Raw genomic sequence first — 25019 nt, forward strand, 5'->3', positions numbered from 1 at the left:
TCGAACAAATCAGAAGTATGGTTATAGGGCCCAGTGACGTATTTAGCATTTTGCTATTCTCTGTTTACATTTTCTTTATAATATGTTTTTTCCCGTTGTTCAATGTTACTACATTGATAAACTAAATTGTATGATGCGATTTAGTGTTTTTACTATATACGAGTATTATGAACTACTTTTTATAGAAAATTATATAAATAAATTAATACTAAATTTTCCAAAACGAATTGTTGTAATTTGAAGATGTTATTTGTTTCTGGGCTTAGAGCTAACACAAAAGCACTAAAGAGTAATAATTGAAAACAACATAGAAATCTACAGATGATAAAAGTAAGATATTAGATAAATACAATGCATATATTTTAATTTAAGTATTTGATTTGATCACAGTATCACAAATTTACATTGATAAACCCAAAATAAATGACAATATATTGTATGGCGATGTATCAGTTCATATCAAAAATATGTGTAGTATTACATATTGTCTACATAACCTGTTGACTACCCCATAAAAAAAAAAATAAAGTAAAATATGCTAGCTGGGATATCTCCTCCAAAGATAATACGTAAAAATATAGCAAATAGTAGTAAGTTGGTTTTTGAAATTAATAAATTATCTTGTAATAATTAGCAAATTAAATTTTACACCGGATAGAAAAAGCTCATGGATGTTAGAAAATGATTTGATAGTCTATGTTGTTGAATTTTTCATCATCAACTAGGTATGCGCTAAGTGAAATTTTTAGTTATAATTAAAATGCCACGTGTTATAACTGCTAAACCAATTTGAGTAATATCAAATAACTACGTGAACCCAACTCATGTTTAATTTTAAGTGATCATTTATTTCAGATCCAAATTTAAGTTTTCTCCTTGATTTAATTAAAATATTAATGTTTTCTTATCATATTTTAGTAATTACACGTGTTATACTGTTTTACGAGTTCTATTAAATATGTATTATGCATTAGTCATATTATTATGCTAAATAATCAAAATTAGTATTATAAGATTTAGCAACAAACATAATAACGATATGGAAATAGCTAACTAATCAGAGAACAGTTCTAATGAAATATTTATTCGAGTATTATAATAGATACATATTTTTACTATAAACGATAATTTTTGTTTAGTCATATACAGGAAATAATAAATATTAAAAATGATGTAATGCAGTTTAAAAAAGCTATTGGCTTGATAGCATCAATGGTTATTTATTATTAGAGAGATAATTAGGTGCCTACCTAAATACAGAACATAGATGGAAACTAGGTATATATACCAGCGTTTTGGCGTCATGTGGCTGTAATGTTAGAGAGCACTACCGCTTGTTTCTCAATTATAGTATATTTAACTAATAACTCAACGTTATATAAATTAAGTACTAATTATTTAAGACTTTGATTAAAAAAAAAAAAAATGTAGTTATATTAATTAACAATTAAAGACTATTTATTTAAAAAATGTGACTTATTTCTACATTATCGATAAAAAGTTGCTGAACTTCGATCGTCAAACACATGAAACAACAGATACAAATTATACAATGTTTTCAATAAATTACTTAACTATTACCTATAATAAAACACCCAAAACCTTGCACTCTGCTATTATGATATTAGTACTTTATCTAAAACCTGGTTATCGAATTACGTTGATTGACGTTGAACTAGGCCTCTACATCAAATAAAAAGTATTTTGATGCGTTAGATAATATTTACACGTTGACGGAATAATGGGTGTGCTTATCGCAGTAAAGAACAAGTTTCCACGGCGCCAGCTATAATACTTATAATTCGCGACATGAAAACTAGCCCCTGATCCACATGACCCGCAAGCCAAACCTTGCTTTCTTGGAATCTCGAACTGAACCATTTACTCTGCAGCCGCGCGGTCATAAAATAGAATGTTTAATTAGCTGATATCAATTGCTAAACATTTTTTTAAAGACTTGATAAGATATTTCTTCCGAAATTTTTATACTTAAAAGCGTCAGCTACTAAGAGTTTTCCCTAAAAGCGCTCTATTTATTCTTAACTTTTTGATGACCGTTAATGTACAATTAGTCACTTGGTTCATAATGGACAGGGGCCATTTTTCGTGTCACAGACTAAATGTGATACCTTAATTCACGTGTCGGAAATCTGTTTGGTGTCAAAGGCTAAAAGATAAAAATAAAAAATTTCACGGGTTATACACCTTATTTTATTTACAGTTTAAATTTATTTTATCAAATAAAACTATGTAGAATTCTATACTTTATACTGATTATAAATTGTAATCGCGGGCTACACGAAATCGTTAAGCGGACCGTGGGTTGCCGACCCCTGCCTTAATTGAATAGCTGTTTGTAGAAATTAGTTTTAGAACATATTCATTAATAATTTTAGGCACTGTTTATTTACTATTGACTTAAGATATCACTATAGGCATATCGATATTATAGAAAACCTCATGTACAATAATTAAAATTCTACATTTTTTATATCAGGTGTTTATAATTTTTCATGTATTAATTGAATGTCTATAATTCTATATAATATAATATGGATACTCCTAACTTATTAATATCTATAATTTCGGTTTTCATATTTTGACTAGTCTATCTCATTTAATGCAATATAGTTTAATGTATATTGTTTATAATCGTTCTGGCTTAATACTTTTTATAAGTATAAATAGCTTATAATTTATATCCTATACAATGTATCCTATTGCATCATTGGATCGTATGTATCATCCGGAATCGATTGCCTTATTATTAGAACTTTTAAATAATTATAAAAATACACATTTATGACTTAATAAGTTGTAATAACTATAACATTAAAATAAATATTGCTTATTTAATAGTTTGAATATTAATAAGGCAGTTAATATTAAACAAAGGTCAATTACTACCATACTTTTAGTGTTCTAACGTTGTGTATAGGCGCATTTAAAGTAAAATATCAAATGAATGTTATCTATACAGATTTTTTAAACGATTTTGATAAAAATAATCATGATATTATGATATCATTTATACTATCATTCTTAACTGGTTAACTTCAATATGTTAAAATTATGTCAGAGTATAAGGTAAGTTCAGGAGTCTCTCTAAAATTTAATTTAGTAACTTTATTATTGGACATATTCATCAATATTCACTAATGAATTTAAATTCAGTAATATTAGATATTGTACTCTTTGCGGATGATCAAAAATTATTTCGTTTAATTCAGACCCTTAATAATTCATAGCTACTTTAAAATGACCTAAATATTTTTTAGCGCCGTAACTAGAATAACTCATTTAAATTTTTTTCTAAATGCAAAGTATTAATGTTCTTGAAAAACGGGACACCATATTTTCATTATTAATATACTTAAAAAGATTCAGGAGTCAGGACTTGCTGGCGTCTATAAAAATAAAGATTTAGGTATAATAATGGGCGCCCATAAGTAAAATTTTAGAGGGGGGGGGGGTCAAAATAAAAAAATTCTTAAATATAAAGATAATAATAATATTATGGAAATATTATTGAGCTATAAGTTTTTAATATTTTTTGTCCAGGGAGGGGCAAGTGCCCTATCTTGCCCCTCCCAATGGGCGCCTATGGGTATAATATTTGACTTATCTATATCATTTAATAAACATTTTATTAGTATATAAGACAATAATTCTTCTATGCTAGGTAAAATGAAGCTGTATAAGTTTTTAAAAATCAATATGCATTGAAAGCATTGTATTGCTAATATTCATAGTGAATTCTTGATTACAACTTAAAAGTTTGATTCTCTAGTAAAGTAATTAAAATACAAACATAGAGTTGGTAAAAAATAGTTTTTTGGGCATTTTTTTCATTAGATATGATATTTAACATCAACTGAACTCATATTATTAGTCAGTATTATCCCTTGTATGCATGGGATTGTTGAAGATACGAAGAAAAAGGTTAATTCTTTGCTTTATTTTCAAATTTCTTAATGAATAAGTTCATTGTCCAGAGTTACTATCAAACTTGAGCTTTTTAGTTCCTATATTTAAAACTAGACAATCAATACATTTTATGTGCATTTTAGTTTTTAGATTATGGTCGAAATACTCTTATGAATAAATGTAAAGAATTATAGTTAAAATAATATCTTTCATATTGATTTCTTTCATGTAAAATTGTAGATACATTAAATGTATATTTAAATAATTTAATTAATTAATATATGTATAGGTAATAATTAATAAGAAAAAATAAATTATCCAAGTTAGAAAATTGTATTCTGTAGTTGATCAGTTCAATATCATAATGTCAGTAGGTATTTTCCGTCAGAATAAATAAATATATCAAGTATAAAAAGTATAAAAAGTAATATAATTAATAATTGGTTAAAATAGCAAGTACCTATTCGTTATTGAATTACAGTAAAATAAGATAGGTAATTGATTTTGTTGAAAACTGGTTTAGTGTATTAATTACCTTATTTTTCAAATTTTATTTTTATTTTTATTTTTGTCCCCAAAATTACTAATACTAACTACAGGTTTTAGTAGAAAAGATATTAAAGCTTAAAATCTAAACACAATAACTGCATCAAAAATGATGATAGACAAAAAAAAAATCATCTTGCCACTTAGAATTTAAACCAGTTAAAAAGTAAAGACTTTATAGGTAGGTATGTAAAAAAAATTTAAAACGTACGAACCAGATATTATTAAATAGTGATAACAAATAAAACCTACATTTTCATAATCATTCATTTTTTTTAATGATTTTATTGACCTCATCGTCTATTATTACGTACCAAGTCCAAAATTAAATATCACATTAGTATGCATGTATAATTGATTTATGTACATATTGCGTAGTGTACAATGTTGCTGTATAGAGAAGATAAATTTCACAATTCACGGCGTGTACCTCAATCACTGTACAAATCAAAAAATGTAAAAACGTATTCAATTTACACTTTTTTTAAAAATATTATCATAAATAATTTTTGAAATTTTTCAAGCTTAGATGGTTGATAATAATTTAACTTAATAACTTATTTAAATGAAAATATTTGATTTTGACGGTTTAAATAGAAATAGTAGTTATCACTCGGGTATTGAAAAATAGCTTGAGGTGTTAATTGTTTTAAAAATACAACTTGGGCTCATTTTTAGTGGTTTTTCTTGCTCTATTCCTATGCTGAGAATAATATTATGTCTGAAAATAATTCATTATAAGTAGATTCTTTACAGAAATAGACATTTTAGAAACTTGGCAGGTATTTTAAATATCTTTAACTTTACAATTTTGATTTTTCCTATACCAGTTTTAGTTTTTTTGTTAAAATTAAATAAATATTCATCGTTAATAATTGAATATTTTTATCATTTTATATAAAATTAATTATTATTATTAGATTAATTATTCAAATATAGTGGTAACTTACGATAGTTTAAAGCAGTGGTTTTCAACCTTTGTAGGATCGTGACCTACCATTTTTTATTTTTGTGTAATGCAACCTCTTTAACAAAAAAAATGCTGTTTCATCAAAATTTTATTTAATTATAGAAGAAATATTTACATGTTATATATAATTTTGAATAATTTACATTTAAAAATTACATTAATTATAATACTACAGCATTATTTTAAAACGTATTGTTAAATTGATAAAATATAAAAACTACACAAATAAAATTTAGAAAATGTATACCTAATTTAAATTGTTAATCACATGTAAATGAGATACTTAATTTTAACTATTCATATTATTGATTCCATATTAGGTTTTTTATTTGAAACTACTACTCTTAAGTCTGATTCTACATTTAATTTCGTCCGATATTTGTTTTTTTTTACTTCAAGAGCTGAAAATACAAAATACATGTACTACCCAAAATAACACCTAGGACCTAGGAAGGAATTGATAATATTTGCGACTGAAATTGTTCAAATATACATATATGATACGAGTTACGATCAATTTAAAATGGCATGCTATTGTATATAGATATAGGACAAAATAAATAATTTATTTTATTTTATTTTTAAATAATATGGAAAAATCATTTCGTTCATTACTTTCGGTGACCCCTATAGTCCCTATAGACCCCTAAAAGTCTATAATGTGCGACTGCCAGGTTGAACACCACTGATTTAAAGTCTTAGATAATTATGGAAATTTTCAAGATAATACTATAATAAAATAATTGTGATAATATAAGTATTTTTGGTACTTGTTCTGTGTACTTACTATTTTATGTTGTTGATGTTTGATTTTGTTTGTTCGTATAGGCAGATGAGATATTCAAAGAATATAAGTTCTTCATAGAGACTATACAGAAATATATTTCAAATAAGATTTTATCGGTTCAGGTTTCTTATAAGCATTAGTTATAAATGTGTAAGTTCTTTATACTCAGAACGTACTCTTGTAACCATAATCTATTCAATATTCATGTTAAGTAAAAACTTCAAAGTACCTATATAAGAAATATATTTTTAAAAATTTAATAATTTTAAAGAATTGATTATCGTCAACTGTCAAAGTATTTTTACTACTCTAGAAGGTGATGATTGACAGGGAAAAAACATATAATATAAAATCAATACAATCATCACACCACCCAGAATTTAAAAAATTAATATTATAAGAGTAAAAGCAAAAAGTTAACATTTAAAGAATTCTTTTTTATTGATTTTATTCCTGACAGGTAATAAAATATTGGAATGCCAAGAAGCCATGTTTTGAAAATAATGAGGGACTTGAAATAAATTTTTTTTTCTGATGCCATAATTATTTATTCTGAAAAAAAAAATGTCGGATTGAAGTCAGGAATCGTTGATATTGTTATTAAGTACCTAATTTAAATGGAAATCTCATTTATTAGAAATAACGTCTATATCTTTTAGAAATTTTAAATTTAAAAAATTGAAAATACCTTTAGTTGCAGTTAAAGCAAATGAAACGAATTCTTTTTAACCTTTTCAATTTGTCATATTTTTTTAGAATGATAGATATTAGAAATTTGATTTACAATATGATGATAGTTTCATATGGTTATATAAAATTATTGAAAAAAAAAATTATGACCAAATTCAAAAAGTTACAAAGAGTTTATTTCGTTCTGCATGTAAATCACAATTTCACTAAATTACTTTGGAACGGGGTTTATAAATAGACATCTTAAATAATACCAACCAAATAACATGTAGATAACGAAATAGTACAAATTATCTATTGTTTAATAAGCTGCCAAGCGTTTGTTATTCATTCGCAATGTTTTATTGTATTCGTATTATCATTGATAAAAATAAAAAAATCATTGAGGCACATTATTGGTGTATAAATATATACTTTGATCTAGGTTACACTGTACCAATTAATGATAGTTAATACATTTGTCTATTGAATTTTAAACTATTTTTCATACTTAATTATATAATTATATTTAATATTATCTACTAACATATTAAGTACAAAAACGCACAGTTACCCAAGAATTTAAAAGCTTAATGGGTGGTGGCTCTTAAAATCTAAACTAAACAGTTTTTTTCCATCGATAATTTGGATATTATGTAACTGTGTACTCTGCACGCTTTATACCTATAATGTTAATTCCATTAAAAATCTTGAAAAAAATTAATATTAATACAATTTAAATGTATAGTTTTAATATTGCCAAACTATCGAAAAAAAAAGACCCCCGATCGAATTAATTTGGTTTTCAAATACAAAAGTTTATTATTGACCTTTGTAATTATTGCATATTATTATTTTCTTTATATTAAAAACAAGTAAAATTTATTTTTCCTTGATATTTCCACGTTGATGATCTCCATCACATTTAACCTTCCGTGATGATGAATTTAATTCACATTTACCTTGTGGTTTGCATTATTTTAGCCTTCAAAACTTGTCATTCTCAACTTTTTCAGATTTCTTGCAGTTTTTCTTTGATAGATTGCTTTCTTTATACATCCGTCTAAATAAATTAAACGAATTCATATGAAATGTTTACATTTTAACAAAAAAAATATTTTTTTTTTGAAAGGGTTACATTAAAACTAATTAAAACACAATCCAATATGTAGTATATTATACCTAATCATTTTTTAATAGTTCTGGATTAGTTGAAAATTCAAGAATATAATTTTAAATACATTGTTTTACACTCAATTTATAAAAATTTATTTTAATATTAATTATTGCTTTTTATTAGATTATTAATATAATATACCGAAAATTGAAAAATGTATATGTTTTAATGATAATGATTATATTATATTATATTATATAAGTCGCTAAAATATATGTCGTTTACTTACAAATATATTATAGTCGCAGGTATGGCTAAAGTTGATCCTACTAAACTGTAAGCTCCGGGTAACGTGTCTACTGTATTTTTGTAGATCACTGTGTATAGTGGACCAAATACAATCGGAACAAGGGATTCGACGATACCGTAAATAGCCGTCACTTGTCCTATAAATTATAATTTATACTGGCATTTGAGTTTTAAAGTATATAATAGAAAACAAATAAAAAAAAATTATAACTTTTACCTAATTCATCAGGGCTGACTATTTTTGCCATAATTGATCTCGCTGTTATGAAAATTGTGCCTCCCATAATGTCTACTAAGGGTCCTGAAATCAAAATCGTTTTTATATTATAACACATTACCACTATACTAGTTAATGTAATTTAGTCATTAAAATTTCGTTTGGTTTTCATCGGCGCAATGAATGAGTGATGTATTATTTGAAAACAACAAGTTATCGCATCGAAAAATGGTTGTCAGTAACCATTTATATGTATAATTTCATTGAACAGTTTATTCAATTAAATACTAATTGATATGTTTTTATAAAGTACACACCTAAATAGTATACCCATTCTTCTGTTGCTAAAGCGTAACATATTCCGGCAACAATTTTTCCTGCACACGCCATTACTCCAATTAAACTATCGTCGATTTTAAGTACATGGCTAAGTAAGCCGATGCAAATTGCTGTACCTAAAATATAATAAAGGTTTTGTTTTAATCATTTACACATTAAATATTATGCAATACCTAATTATTAAGATAGGTAGATAATATATTGATTTAAATAATATCAAATTTTAATAAATTCACATAGATCTCATAATTAATAACATTATTAAAATAATAATAATTAAAAATTATAACATAATTATTATGTTCTTAAAGAATAATGTATTGTAATTCTTCATAGCAAATTCTAATTATTTATTTTTTAAATAAGTTTTTTTTCCTATTATTTATTTGAAATACTTATCTTATAAACACTAAAAAATGTAAAATTAAAATAAAATATTATAATTTAATATTTGAAATATTTGAAATTCCAAATTAAAACCTACATAACCTAACTTCCGGAAAAGTAGTCATGTCGTTGTTATAGTTACCTTCATGGTTAAACAGTGGTTGATGTAAAATTGTATCTTATATTTAGTATTTAATGAGTATTTTTTAATATTATTCCTACTCAATGTATTTTTTTGTTTGCAATTGATGTATTTAAACTTAATATTTAGTATTTAAGTACAACTTTATAAGCATTTTGTCCATCCATGTTTACCTTACACAATATAATTAATAAATATATTTAATATTAATTTAAAACTTCCATCTGATCCAAAGTTTCTGATTTAAAATTACCTGCTACACTAATGACCATGGAGAAAGTAGAAAACACACTGAAATCGACTTCATTCCAATTGAATCGAGCACGAGTATTCAAATATGATACCGAAAGATCACCTGTATAAATTATATTGGAACTTTAGTCTAGTCATGTTACAATAGTTTATAAAGCCGTGACTACACAAAGTTTATCATTTGTAGATTTTAATATCGTATTCGTATTTAGTATTCACTATCAAGATAGTTTTTCAATAACTCGTAAAAGTATGTGTATAAAAAAATGTCCACAAACCGTTTAAAGGTCCCATGATTAAAAATGCAATACACATTAACATGATTATTCTGAGTTTTCGGTTATTTGGACCGTCCTTGAATGTAACTTTAAACGCTTCTTGAATGTGTTTTGCATTAAAAAAACCATTAAACAGACCCTTTTTTTGTGCCTGCGTTTTATTGTCCAGTTCGTTCGGTGGTGAAACTTCTTTTATGAATATCAGACCATATAGAAGACCTATTATATACAGGGACAAAGACGTGCCATACACGCCATAGAACCCTAGTTTCTGAAATGTAATACCAGACAACGCTGTACCGATGGCCATGCCTACTGTGGATAATAAGTTGACTATACCAATTCGTAGAGTTTTCATTTCCTCCTGAAAAAATATAATATATTATACACATATCAGAACCGATATTGTAATTGGTCGATTGTTTATAATAGAAACGAAAAATCACTGTTGCATTACTATCTGTTGTCTAGGCTCTACGAGAAAGAATTGTGCGAATCGTGTTTCATCATTATGCTGTCAGCTTAAAATATATTTATTAATGATAATTGGTAATTTTTAGTGTTAAAATATCTAATTTCAGGACAAATTAAAGTATTAATAAATAATTTGTAAGAAAATAGTAGGCAAGTTGTATGTACATATTAGTATATCATCAACCGTGTCATTGCTAGACCGTAATAATATAATTTTATTGATTGTTTTTTTTCCTCGAGAAGATGAATAAATTATGATAAATAAAAACAATAATTTGTTATTGTATTGAATATTCTTTAACAGCTACAGTAATTTTCAATTTATGATGTGTAACCCAATGCGTTCAGTATTATTATGTCCAAATAGGCTTAAATAATATAGGATTTTTCTTTTTTTTTCTTTATTGTGTTAGGAGGTGAGAGGAGGGGGAGACACAACCAGCAGCTTCTGAACTTCTAGTGGTCTTAAATCGGACTGAATAACATTTAGGGCATAAACGTATAGTTAAAAGGGTATGGTTGAAGTTAGGAGAAGTCTATTTTTGTCGAAAATGGAGCTATGACGTTGCAACAAAATTCAAATTCGTATTTTTAATATCATTATTATACTTGATGTTAGGACAACGAGTGGTATTGAAAATTGGTGTATTGTTTTAAAATCTGACTGTTTTGTCACGTATATTATTGGTACTTACGCCGGTCACGTCGCCGACGTAGCTGAACAGCGCGTTGAACATCACCATCCGGCCGCCGGCCAGTGACGTGGGCACCGCTTCGACGAGGCCCACCACCTCCATGGGGAGTTCGCGGAACCAGTAAACGCAGGCCAAGAGGCCCACGACGCGGACCATTTCGCTGGCCAATGGCACCAGCATGCACGGCACGCGCTTCCGGAGCCGGTCGCTCCAGGACCCGACGAATACGGCCAGGGCGCACGGCATGGCGCTCTGGACGATCAGTTGCCACAGGAGCATGTCGGCCACCAGCCGCTGTGTGGCCACCTCTTCGCGGTTCAGCGGCGAGCTGATGTTCGTCTTGGATTTGACCAAAAGTGCGGCGCACGTGTCGTCGTCCAGCCGAAGGTTGACCGAGCACGCCTTCTGCAGGCTCAGGTTCTGCGTGGCCAACAGCAGGAGCGTGCGGGACACGATGTAACAGCACACCAGCGGTTCCACGTGGATGCCGCTCAGCGCGCGTTTGGTCTGCGACCAGACGGTGGTGTCCACGTCTTTGTCCGGCGTCGTGTCGCGGTCGAGCGTGACTTTTGACATGTCGTCCGGGTCGAGCGTAACTTTTGACATGTCGTCCCGGTCTAACGGTACGTTTGACATACCGTCGAACGGCGTGTCCTGTTCGCCCGCGATATCTTTCATTTTTCACGTCGGTCGTTTGTCGCAGTTCCGACTTTTGATCACCTCGAAAACGCGTACTAAACAAGCGATCGAAGTTGATACGGACGAAAGTCGAGTTAAACAGGCGGCGGCGTGTACACGGCAATTATTATAATCACTGTGGATATCGAATAAACTGTAATAAAAAAAAAAAAAAAAAAAAAAAAAAATAGTTAATCGTCTATTACGATGATGATCTAGCATTTGAAACTGACGAGCAGAGTGGTGGGCCAGGTTTACTTGTAATTACCACTCCACTCTACTAGTTTAAACTTTATTACGTACTAATAACTCATAAACTACTCATCCAAAATTTTATTTTAATCAATCAGCATTTGTGCTGTCATTAAAAAAAAAAATGTTGTTTTTAATGACATAAAATCATTAAAAATCAATGCTATACCCATTGTTGTACATGATTTTAATTATAATATTATAATTTTAACAAATGTGCGTATCCTCCCCCTTCCGATTACTAAGAATGTAAAAATATAATCTAGGTAGATCAAATCCAGAAAAATCAGAAACCACTTTTGATATTGTTTCTAAGATTGGAGCATTTTCCATACTGTGAGAATTAATTGTTGTAAATCAAAAGAATGATGAATCTAAGAAATTATATTGTTATTTTATACCTACATAATCATTATTGATTTCAATAAGCATAAAATATGATTTTAATATTCATCATTATATGGAAATCATAAATGCTTATTAAACATTTTATATTTGACCCATATTAATAAGAAAAAATGGATGGGTAAGAATATTTACTACATCTGACGAGAAATCATATATTTGAACTAATACTTAATAATTAACAATTAATACCTTTTGAAAATTATTATTCATTATGTTAAAATTAAATTTTCCAACTGGTAATTTATTATGAGATAAATTAAATATATAGACAACAATCAAACTGTAAAAATATTATACTTACAATGTAGGAGTTAATCGCAGTGAGAATTCTATCCATTATGCATTATTACGTAAATCAATGTTTTTGCTACATTTTAAGGTTTTTATTTTAAATTTTAGTAAAATTTGTTATAGTACAATTGTAAAATACTTTGTTATAATTAGTACTACTTTAAATAAATAAACAGTTAATTTTTATTAACAATAATTGTTTTACCTGATTTAATAAACATAATATGTATACGATTATTGAAAAAGTTGAATTTTTTATCATAATTACTACTATTTAATAGGTATTTTTTTATCTTAATTTTTATCACCAAGAAAATATTTATTATGTTAAATGATAATTCAAGAATTAGGTAAGAATAAAAGTAAAACATATAACACGTACGTGAACATATTAAGAACGTTAACTAGTGAAATAATAATGAGGAATAGTTGGCGTTTCTTATACATCGTTCATATTTATGTTATTTTGTTATCATGAGTCCAATGAGGTCATTTGAATTTTATGAACCAATAGTCAAACAAAAATATTAAAATATTAGTTATTTGTACCTATACCTAATAATAAACATTTGCAAATAAATAATTAAAATCAAGATGATACTATTTTCTAATTATTAGAAATAAAATAGAATATTAAGATTTTAAGTCTATATTTATAATTTTTAGTAGTGAACATTTCTTTTGATTTAAATTACGTTGATTATTATTTTTTAAGTCTAATAAACGTACCAAAATAAATTAATAATAAAAAAAAAATGTCTTTATTAATATACTTGTCGTATACGTCGTACCAGAGCTTGACGTATACAATAGGTATCTCGGTTTCCGATTCCTAAACCGTCAAATAAGTAAATATCGACACTTACAGTAAGTGTTTACTCAACCAATCTTCGGGGATCACGATAACGAGTTATGCACAAAGAATAGTTTAATAAGTTTCCGCAAAGTTTATACTTTATAACTATAAGGTTGCTTTACTCTCGAACAACTGACTACGATAATGAGTACCGGATGTTTTAGAGTAAAGCAATCTTAGAATTATAAAATATAAATGTATTTTACTATAACATAGGTAACTATTAAATTTAAATTTAGTAGGTTACTGAAAACATATATTGATATGCATTTATTACTTGTAATTCTCAAACTTATGTGATACTATCAATAATAAATCATTTGAACCATATATAAAATTTAACTGAGATATCAAAATTTTTATTAACATTGTAATAACTAATTACTAAACTGATATAAGTGATTAATGTGTTTTATATGAAATAGCGAATGTATATTGTATGCTTTACGAGTTGTGAGTAATTAATCATTTCTTGTAGTATTTCCAATAAAAATGCAAAAATTTCCCTGTATGTCTTTAATGTTTTTATATAAGTATTTATTTTACAATAAGCAGAGTAAGTAAAAAAAGTCACATTGAAGGGTGAATAGCAATACTCAATATAACGTAATGACCGTAATGTACCTACTTCCATCAACAAGTCAAATGTTATTTTTAACTTACATATTGAATATCAAAGTATTATTTCTAGTTTTTTTTTATAAATTATTTACACATACATATAAATAAAAGTATACACATTAAATACAAAAAATATAAAATAATTATATTGATTTCTTCACTCGAAACAATTGGAATCTAAAAGCATACTAGGTAAAAAAGATAATTTTTAATGAAGCCACCACAATTTTTTTTAAATTTATATTATTTTATAGTTATGTTGGTTTAAATTCCCTTAGTAAAATGAATAAATTTTATCTCAATACCTTTATAATCATTGCTTTAAAACATAAATTTTTAAAAAAATCGTGTGTTGGTATTTGACTGCATTTATCCATTTTGTAATTCAAATTAACTTGAAGTTGAGCAGCTATCAATCTCTGCGTATAGGAATATTACAGACTACTATAGATTTTGTGTGAGTTTTTTTTGTTTTTTTTTTTTTGAAATTTATATTCACAAACATAATTTTATAATATATCAATTTTAGAACTAGCGATTTTAACATTAAAAATATTGTATAATAATATTTAATTATGGATTAAAATATTCACAATTATAAAAAATCACAATCATCTTGCAATATAATTCATAATTACCTAATATATAAGCAATTTTCGGGTCATAAATATTAATAAAAGTTATCTGGAAGGTACAGTGATACAAATAAACGTGGTAATTACATCAAAGATACAATAAGAAGTTGGGCACATTCTTAAATTAAAAAAATAATATTATTTAAACAGTACAAATTTTCTCTAAAGCTACTCAAAAATAAAATAATACATTTTTAACAAACTATTCAAACTTTTAGAATATTATCAATTGTCTAATATTTTTCTACAGCATGAACATCGTTTGATTTGATTTCTTCGACATTAGATTTTTTCTCATCTTCTTGGTTATTTATACGATACATCCACCTGTAAATGCAAATTGTATATCGTTACACAAATCATAGTTTTTTTTTTCGTAAATGTTATTAGAACATAATTAAAAAATTAAAAATATATTTATAATATTATACTATGTCAGTGTAACTTAATATACAATATTATATGTAATACATTTTCCATATTTATTTTTGCTCAATTATTGAGATTTAAAGTATAACTATTAAAATTTTTTTTTTTCAAAATTATAATGTATAACCTAAGTAAATTTATAAATTTATAGCTTATGTGAGGTTTATGACTCATAATGTATTTGGAAGTACTAGTCTGTAATATGTGAGTTAATTAAAAGAAAGAAAGTAGAAGGTAAAAATGTCCTAAGTTTGAATAAAAAAATTGCACGCCATACTCTATTAAAAGCCAGAAGTATTTCTAGACAGTCACAATTGCCACGAAAAAGTTTGTTTTCTAGCGATAGATAAAGAGTTAGCATTAATATATCTCACTAAACTTAGTGTTATATTTGGCTCTATAACCAAAATTAGAATACTGAAGAATATTTTTTGAGAATACATATTACTATAAGTTAATTTGTGAGATGGGAGCTAAAAGAACTAATATCTTGCTGTAGCTATATTTTTTCGACAGTTTGATATTATATTTTATTAGAAGCTAAAACAAAATGATAGTAAGAATTAGGTACGGGGTTTTCCGGATTTGGTGCTAGTTGAAACAAAATAGTATTATTATATTTTATGAATTTGCTAATTAATAGTTATTATTATGTCATTAAAATTTAAAATCCATAGATCAAGGTTTTATTTTTGTACTTTAATAATATTCCAGATTACAGAAGTAATCTATGTATTTTATACTAATTAATTTTTAATAACTAGTAAACAATTTTTATTACCTATATACGTAATAATATTATACACTGTGTTTCAATGACAAATGTTATCAATAATATAAATATATTCAGGTGACCTGTTACCGAAGTTTCAAAATTTTTCTTTTATACGTGTATTTTAGAATATCATATATTTTAGATTCTAAACGGAGTGAGAAATGTATTGATTTTCTTATGATGTGTGTTTTTTTTGTGTCTGTGTAAACCAACCACACCATAATTTGTCGAAATAATGCTTCAACTTAAAACTTCAGGACCTTAGGGGTGGTTTCCGATGAAAATTTCAAATGCTTGGTGTATTATAAAGATCAAATGTAATAAGTGTCCAGCAGTTAAAAAACAGGAAAAACAACAAAACAGTGACGGAAAAACAGGAATTTTTATGCCAAAAACAGTTTTCGACAAAATCGATTTTTTTTTTTTATGGTTGTAAATTGTAATTCAAAAACAAATCATTGTTAATTACCTACTTGAAATTTTCATTAAATTTTTATATTAGTATTATCTATACATGGTCAAATTTCTTATTGTTGTTAAACAAAAAAATCAAAAATCGTTAGTGACTATTTTTTTTTATAATTGTTTAAAGTTCAAATTGTTACAAAATAGGCATGCCAAAATCTTGAAAATTTGAAAGTAATTTTGTAGTTGAAAAATTACAAAACTTTTATTATTTATATCTAAGGTTAAACAATTCAACAAAAAGTTGTCCAATAGTTTTCCTTCAAATAGCTATAGAGTAAAATCGAGCTTTATTATAGGAAATAATGTTATGAGCGTTTGAATTTTAAATTTTTATGAAATTGTGTAACGATAACAATTTATACTCCGATACATCATATATTCGCATAGCCCGAATGGTGAAAGAACGGTGAGACGCAATATATCTCAATATTAATTATTTTCAAAAAATACCATGGAACATTGAATTTTTACCGTAAGTCATAATTTTAAAAATAAATATAAAGTGTTAGGTTTATTTTGGAAAAATAATTTTAAAATTATCGTTTTTGACCACTTACTGATTACACGTATCAATTATCCTAATTATGTATTTTGTTGTTGAAATATCTTATATATTATAATATTATTGTAATTACATTTATTGAATATAATTTTAAATGATTTTTATTTACCAATATATAAATATAGCTGGTGTGAGCATTATTGAACCAATCACGTAAAATGTTCCTGGAAAAGTGTTCAGAGTGGCCCTATATATTGCACTGTATAAAGGTTTGTATATAACAGGCACTATTGTTTCAATGACTGCGACTATCGCTGATACCTGACCTAGAAATTATTATAAAATCGAAAACGTTTTAATACAATATTATAAACAAAAATTATTTATGTACCTACCAAGTTCAGCATGAGGCACGACCTTTGAAAGAATTGATCTCATAACTATGTACGAAGTACCACTCATTACATCAACCAACGCACCTGTAAACAAAATATAATTTTGTTTGAATAAAAACTAAAACAAAATAGGTATCCGCATCATACAATGTGTGCTACAATTAACAGCTATTAGCCATAATATCATAGCTATAGCTTATAGCCACAATATAAGAAAATAAATAATATTATATAAATAGTTACCTAAACACAATAGTATTGGCTAAGTATTTAAAGTACCATTGCATACAGCTAATGTACCTTTTTGGGAACACGAACACCTCAGATCATCGTTTGCGCATCGTTTGTTTACCTGTACCAAAATATCATACATCGTTTGTGCATAAAATATTGAATTATAAAAAGGTATTCAAAATATTGAAAATTACATAAGTCATATATCACTTATTAAAATAACTTTTTATACCGAAGTATGGCACATAATAATAAATAATAATAATATATATATATATTGTAAATAGTATATAAAGTTAAAAATTAAATAGTTTATTCAATTAAATTTTAAATATTTGTTATAATAGTTATATACACATATTACATATATTATATATTATAAACCAAACAGTTAATCGTGGTTACGAGTCGCCTGTACCTACATGTTGGTTGTTCAATTATAAAGTATGAAAAGGTAATATAATACCTATACGTTTATATTTTTCAATAGAAATACCTTACTCGATAATTAAAAAAATTGAGTAATAGTGTAATACGTGAGTAAAATTTGTTACTGAAAATTAGTAATTAACTTGTGATTTTCAAATTTCTTTTAGTTATATTGTTAAATATGCTGGTGTAAGAATAATGTATGATAATTTAGTGGCGATGCGCAAACGATGCATAGCTCAAAATCGAATAATACATTGATATGTAATTGTTTTACAAATAAAGTGGAAATTTTTAAAAATTACGGGCAAAAAATTTATTTACGGCCACGGGCCAAGTATGCATATATTTTTTTAAAAAAATAATGAATATTACTATTATAAACAATTTCATTTCTTATATTTATATCCTAGCCTTGCATTTATAAAAAAACCAGTCTAACTTTTTTTCCATCGCTTTTCACCTGACAATCCAACTCTTCGGCTTAAGTGAAAATGACCCAGAGACATCCTTAATGATTAAATCCATCTTTCCTCGAAAAAAAAAACTAAATAAGTGTCAATGAACACCAGTTGCTTAGATTAAACTATTCGATGTTCTAATTCAACCATTCGTATTTAACCAAACCCTATTGTGATTTTGCGTGTAGAAATTGCAAAACATTATTTTTTTTTTTGTAAGAAAAATTATATTATGTATCAATTTATAATATAATTGTATATATTATTTTAAAAACAAAATATATGCTTACCGATATAAAAAAATAATTCTGAAGGCGCAAATGCAAATGCTAACCCGGCAAGTACTTTGCTAACACAAGAGATCACTCCAATGAGGGCGTCGTCTAATTTCAATAAATGACTTAACACTCCTATCGAGAATCCAACACCTAAAAAATTGATACATATTTTAAATATATAAGTTCTTTTAAATACGAGTAACTCTCCTTACCTACAATGTTTGTCATAAATAAGAAGGTCGAGAATAAACTGTAGTCAAGTTCATTCCAATTAAAACGGACTCGCGTATAAAAGTAAGTAATTCCAGATTCTCCTGAAATAATAATTATTTTATGAGTTGTTAGATATTAGTGAACGATGAAGCAACAATATTTCATAGTAATTAGTCGTCTATTCTGATCTCCTGGTTCAAAATATCTCTGCACTATAACAATTCTGGGAAACCCTTCGAGATGACCTAAGTAAAAAATACGGTCTCGTGATTTATTCTACTGAACTAACTCGTCGTAAAAAAAATTAAAATATTTGAGATTTAAATTGTATAAGATAGGTAATTAGTATAATCGGTAGGTGGGTAATTTTTCAAAACTGTTCATGTTTTTATTACTCAGTAAATATATATATATATAAGTATATTGTGCATTGAATTTAAAATTCTATACATTTAAGTACATTTTTATTTTTTAATGGTGTTGCTTAAAAATATAGCATTAACGTTTAACATCCGTGTATCGACACAATGAGCAGCTATAATTATAATACGAAAAATGATAATTTCAATACAGACCATGTGAAGGTCCTTGGATGACAACTATTGTAAACATCAGCATAACAATTTTTGTCCATCTTCTTCCTGGGCCTCTTTTAAATGTTGTGTGAAAAGCTTCTTTGATATGTTTCAGATTGAAAAAATCCATAACAAGATACATACAAGATTTGGGCGTCTGAGCGGACTCTTTTAATGGCAACGGCCCTGAATTTTCTTTAATATTGACAAAGCCGTAGGTAAAAGCTATTATGTACAATGCTGTAGAAATATAGTAAACTCCGAAGAATCCTAGTTTTTGATATAAAACACCAGAAAGTGCAGCACCGACTGGCCAAGCCACACCAAAGAATAAATTCATTAAACCGACCCGAAGAGTTCGGTTTTTTAACTGAAAATATAAACGATCTATATTATTTACACATATTATTAGGGCCCAGATTTATATGTAAAGAATACAAAATAACAAAAGTATATATAAAATAAAAAAGCATATTATGAATTTGCAAACATTAATATATTATATAAGCAAAATATACACAATATTTTAAAATTATTCTATAGAAATTATGATTTAATTAACATAAACATAAACTATAATATAAACTAATATTGATTTTTGTAATTTTTTTAAAATGGGTACTGTTATACGCATACATATAACTATATAAGTAATATGTAGTATTATTTTTTTTTCAGAATTTTTGTTTATTTTTAAAGACAAATATGATTGAGGAACTATTAATTTGATCTAGTCTAATAATATAGTAAACAATTTTACAAACATAAGAAGTTATAACTTTGAAACGAGTTTTAGAAAACACTGGTTAGGGACATAGTTTTGTATTCTTAAAAACGTCTATATTACTTAAACAAATTTTAGATAAATGTAAGTAGGTACCAACGTAACTTTTTTTTATTATTCAGAAGCATGATATTAATACTTTGAATCTATATTGACTAAAATATGCAAAACAAAATGTTATAGCGTTAAAATCTAAATTGATCATACACTATATGATCTTAATCTACATTGTAGATAGAACAATTTTAGATATTCTTTGTGCTCTGTGGTCAATGTTTTATATTGATTAATTCTATTAAAAATATAAGAGAGTTTTACTCACAGAGCTTATGTCTCCTATGTAAGAAAATGCGGCCAAGTACAGAACGGTAAGTCCACCGGCCATAGACGTCGGTATTGATTCAACTAGACCGGCCACCTCCATTTTTAGCTCATTGAAGTAGAACACACAAATTAATAATCCGATGTTCCTGATGATTTCGCCGACTACCGGGACGAGCATACACGGTTTGCGTTTCCTGTTTCGATCGCTCCACGACCCAATGAATATGACCAGTATACAGGGTATGCTGCTTTGGATCATGGTTTGCCATATGAGCATGTCTGCGACTTGTTCCTGGACTTGAACTTCTTGATCGGCATAAAGCGACATGTTCTTGTTCTCCAGTCCGTCGCAGACGTCGTCGCTAAGTTTCAAGTTTACCCTGCAGGCCTTTTGCAGATTGAGATTTTGTGTGGTCAAAGTCGATAACACGGACGAAACCTGAAAAAACGCCAACAACGGTTCCACGGTGATGTTTTGGAAGACATATTTGACTTTGGAACAGAATCCTAGTCCTTTCCAACTGTTACTGTCTTCGTCATCTGGAGTGGAACCATTGACTTGTTCCTTCATTTCCATCGTAATATAATTACCACAACTCTAGAAACTAAAAAAAAAATATATTTCAAATTATATTCTGTACACTGTTATTTGGATATATATATACATACGAATTACGAACATTCATTTATGTTGTTCTAGATAAACTAGATGAGTTATAATTAACAATTATATTACACTCAAAGGATTTTATTTTAATAATAATAAACGGGCGGTGCCCTTTGAATACAATAGATAACAAATTAGAAATCCAAACAGAGTAGCAAATGTACATCGGTATTAATATAGATAAAAATTACAATAATAATGCTTAAATAAAACAAGAAAAGAAAAAGAGTTTTAAAAACATTTTCGGGTAATATACAATAAGGGTGTTTAGATTAAAAAGGAGGGATCCTCATTGGCAATGGTCATTAAGCGTCTCATTGGTTCATTTTTCATATAATTAGTTATGTATCGGGGAATGAAGAAGGGGACAGGCGCTTGGGTTTGATACTGAGGAACATTAAAGTTTATAAGGGATAAAATACATTTTTAATAAAAAAAAAAATAATAAATATATATTTTAAAGAATATTATCAGAATGGAAAAACATCAGGATTTTAACGGTTTCTAAAATATAAAGTAATAAACAATTTACTTATGAATTTCTAAGAATTTACATTTTTCTATTAAATGATTAGTAATTAGAAACGCATTTTAAACATAAACATTTCATTATTTATGGGTAAAAACTAGTTTATTAAAAGTTTATAATTTTTTTTACTAATATAAATATCATAACTTGAATCTTTCTGCAATAATATCTAAAAATATATTTTCGATAAAAAATACCTTACTATGTTTTTGTATTGGTACCTAGTTAGATATTTTTGACTGAAGATTTTTTTTTAATCAGCTTTAATTAGCAGAAGCTACTATTTCTATTGATATTTTTTCTAAAATATTTCGAATTATTGTTATTTACTATCCTTATCTTTAGATTTGTATGAATTATATTATACAATAAAAACCGTTATACATATTTTTATGCATTTTAGGTATACTTGTATCGGTTCCACTTCAGGTATCACTATTATTTATGATTGAAAACTATACTATGTTGACTCAAGCATCACTATTATTACTTAATTATAAATTAAACATATAATTTATAACAGTATGTAACTTAACGATTTATAATATTTTACATAATTATCATAATTTATCAATAAGTAAAAATGTTATACAATTGCATCTTAAATTTATCTATTACAGATAATAACTCAGTTATTCGTAATTTGTTCACAAATAAAACGCATATAATTTATAATTGCTTTTATTCCTGGTCTAATTAATCTGTTGCCAACGTTCAATTGTTATATTTGTTCGAGATCTATTTAAAGTGGTATAAATTCACGATTCTATTGTTTATTTTTATGAAAGGTATAGCTGCTACATTCAATGTATTTGCACATTTAAATCTATTTCCATCCAAATTATTATTTCTCGAATAAATTATTTATTATAACACATTTAACTTTTTTTAGTAAGTAAGTAAATTTAATATACCGAGAATCGTTAACGACTATTTTTTTTATCAAATTTAATTATGAATGAAAATGAAATTAATTGTTTTGAATACATAGACTTAGATTTATATTTTAAAGATCAATTAATCGACAAAACATAAAAACCAAATTAATTTGTATTACAAAAATTACAAACATGTTGTTAGAACACATGAGTTGAATTATTAGTTACAGTATGTTATATTACATAATAGTATAATGTACTGCAGTAAGTTATCATTATCATTCATTAATAAATAATAACACGTTTTAATAAATCAATCTAATTGATTCAATTCAAGCGTAGTATATGAAAAACCTTTTGGTACCTACATAAAATAATATGTGTCTATTTTTTATATTGTTTTCTAATATTTATCTAATTATATGATTTAGTGTTTGATAAGATCAAACATCTAAAATTAGGTTTTATCTTATATTTAAATATTTTATCAAAACGCGTTTTCTCTACATAACATTAATAAGATAATAAATGAATGTGGTTTATTATTACTTACTTATTAAATTAGTTACATACTAATATAATATTAACGTTTACCTAAATTTAAAACATTGACTTTTTACTTGTTAAACTTTTTTCCCGTACTTATTAAAATAAAAATGTATAATTATATTATTTTTCTATTAAACTATACCTCCAAATAACTCAGAAAATTGCTTTAAACAAAAATTATTTACATAGTTATGTATAAAATAAATATTGATAAATAAGTACTGTTAAATATGTGGCTAAGTGTTATTACCTGTGAATTATTCGGTTGTGATAACCAGTAACCGATGTATTTTTGGGATAATAGAACATGTAGATGTGTAATGTGTACCTGTTACTGCCACTTTAACCTACTGTACTGCACGATTAAATGAACTATATTTTATACTAACGAATTACTAGGATCGATGTGCTTGGATTGTTTTCCCACCACAATCGCCGAATGAAATTTCGAGCCGATAAAACTGATTCATGTTATAATAGGATGTCAAAAATATTTTATATAACAGAAGTTATATGCAATCAATGGTGTATATTGTTATCACATAAAACAATAATTAGTAATTATTATTAAATGTTAAAATAGCCTTGTAGCGATGTATTTCCAAACATAATTGAGCAAACGAACCTATCCTACAGTGATAACAATATTATATATACTGTTTAATATTTATATTAAAGTACAATTTATAGTATCTAAATATAAAATATTATAATAATAATATTAATGTTATTCTCATTTTTTTATGTAAGACGGTAACTACTAATTAAAAATTATAAAATTGTACCTATATAAAATATTATGATAGATATGCACAAACATTATGACCATAGTTAATTGAATAGTAACTATTAAATTATTAATGTTACCCAACTATATTGACACGATAAAAAGTTTAAAATATTTATTACTTTTTTAATATTATTTAAAAAAAATGTGATACAAAACAATAGTTTGTTTTATTATTATAGTAAAAGGGTAATAATTTTAAAATAATAAATAAAATATTTTGAAATGAGTTTAATTAGTAGGTATAGTAAATTATTTATAGACAAATTTGATAACTAAAATGTTGGATGAAATTATATTATATAGATACTAAAATATTCGATAGTAAGAATATCACATCATCACAAGATAATAGTGTTTTAATTTTAAAGGTGATTATAAAAACATAATTGAAGTAGGGAAACGATTAAGTGGAACTCAGTTATTATGAGAACTTAAATATTGCTTGGTTAAACTTAAACATCAGATTTTTGAAGGGTTTGGTATAGGCAATATTAATGTATCTAATGTTGAGAAAAACTAAGTTCAAAATTACATTTAAATACTGATTAAAAGTAGCTTAAAAATGATCTAACAATTGTACCTTTAACGTTGACTGTTGTATAATTACTAAGTTACAAACAATAACTGCTTCAAATAGAAAATAATCGAAACAGTTATATAGCTAATCGGGTTAGCATTGAAAAGAAACCAAATTTTTCCTATGAAATGAGGAGAAATATGAGTATAATATAATGTTGTTTTAATCTTTTTCATAATGTTTTAAATACATTTTTTTTACTATTATTATTTTAATAATTTTTAAGTTCAAATTTGTTTAAGGCTATTATAGAAGTGTTATATTCTATAATATAAGTCATACGATATAGATCGGGAGATAGCCAAATTTAAT

General features: G+C 26.4%; 1 protein-coding gene across 1 annotated transcript; it reads right to left on the bottom strand.

Annotated features, from left to right (window-relative positions):
- Positions 1 to 7647: 7647 nt before the first annotated feature.
- On the bottom strand, positions 7648 to 23749 carry LOC114121766 (uncharacterized). Its single transcript, XM_050200241.1, has 15 exons — positions 23591 to 23749; positions 20716 to 21322; positions 19610 to 19979; positions 19034 to 19135; positions 18834 to 18971; positions 17420 to 17503; positions 17194 to 17350; positions 15090 to 15177; positions 11110 to 11790; positions 9941 to 10304; positions 9664 to 9765; positions 8860 to 8997; positions 8543 to 8626; positions 8306 to 8462; positions 7648 to 7962 (listed from the first exon to the last, which is right to left on the bottom strand). Exons 2-15 carry the CDS (start codon positions 21292 to 21294, stop codon positions 7887 to 7889), a joined length of 3120 nt encoding a protein of 1039 aa, XP_050056198.1. The 5' UTR covers positions 21295 to 21322; positions 23591 to 23749; the 3' UTR covers positions 7648 to 7886.
- Between the last annotated feature and the right edge of the window lie 1270 nt (positions 23750 to 25019).

The sequence above is a fragment of the Aphis gossypii genome, chromosome 2 (assembly GCF_020184175.1).
Source record: "Aphis gossypii isolate Hap1 chromosome 2, ASM2018417v2, whole genome shotgun sequence".
NCBI lineage: Eukaryota > Metazoa > Arthropoda > Insecta > Hemiptera > Aphididae > Aphis > Aphis gossypii.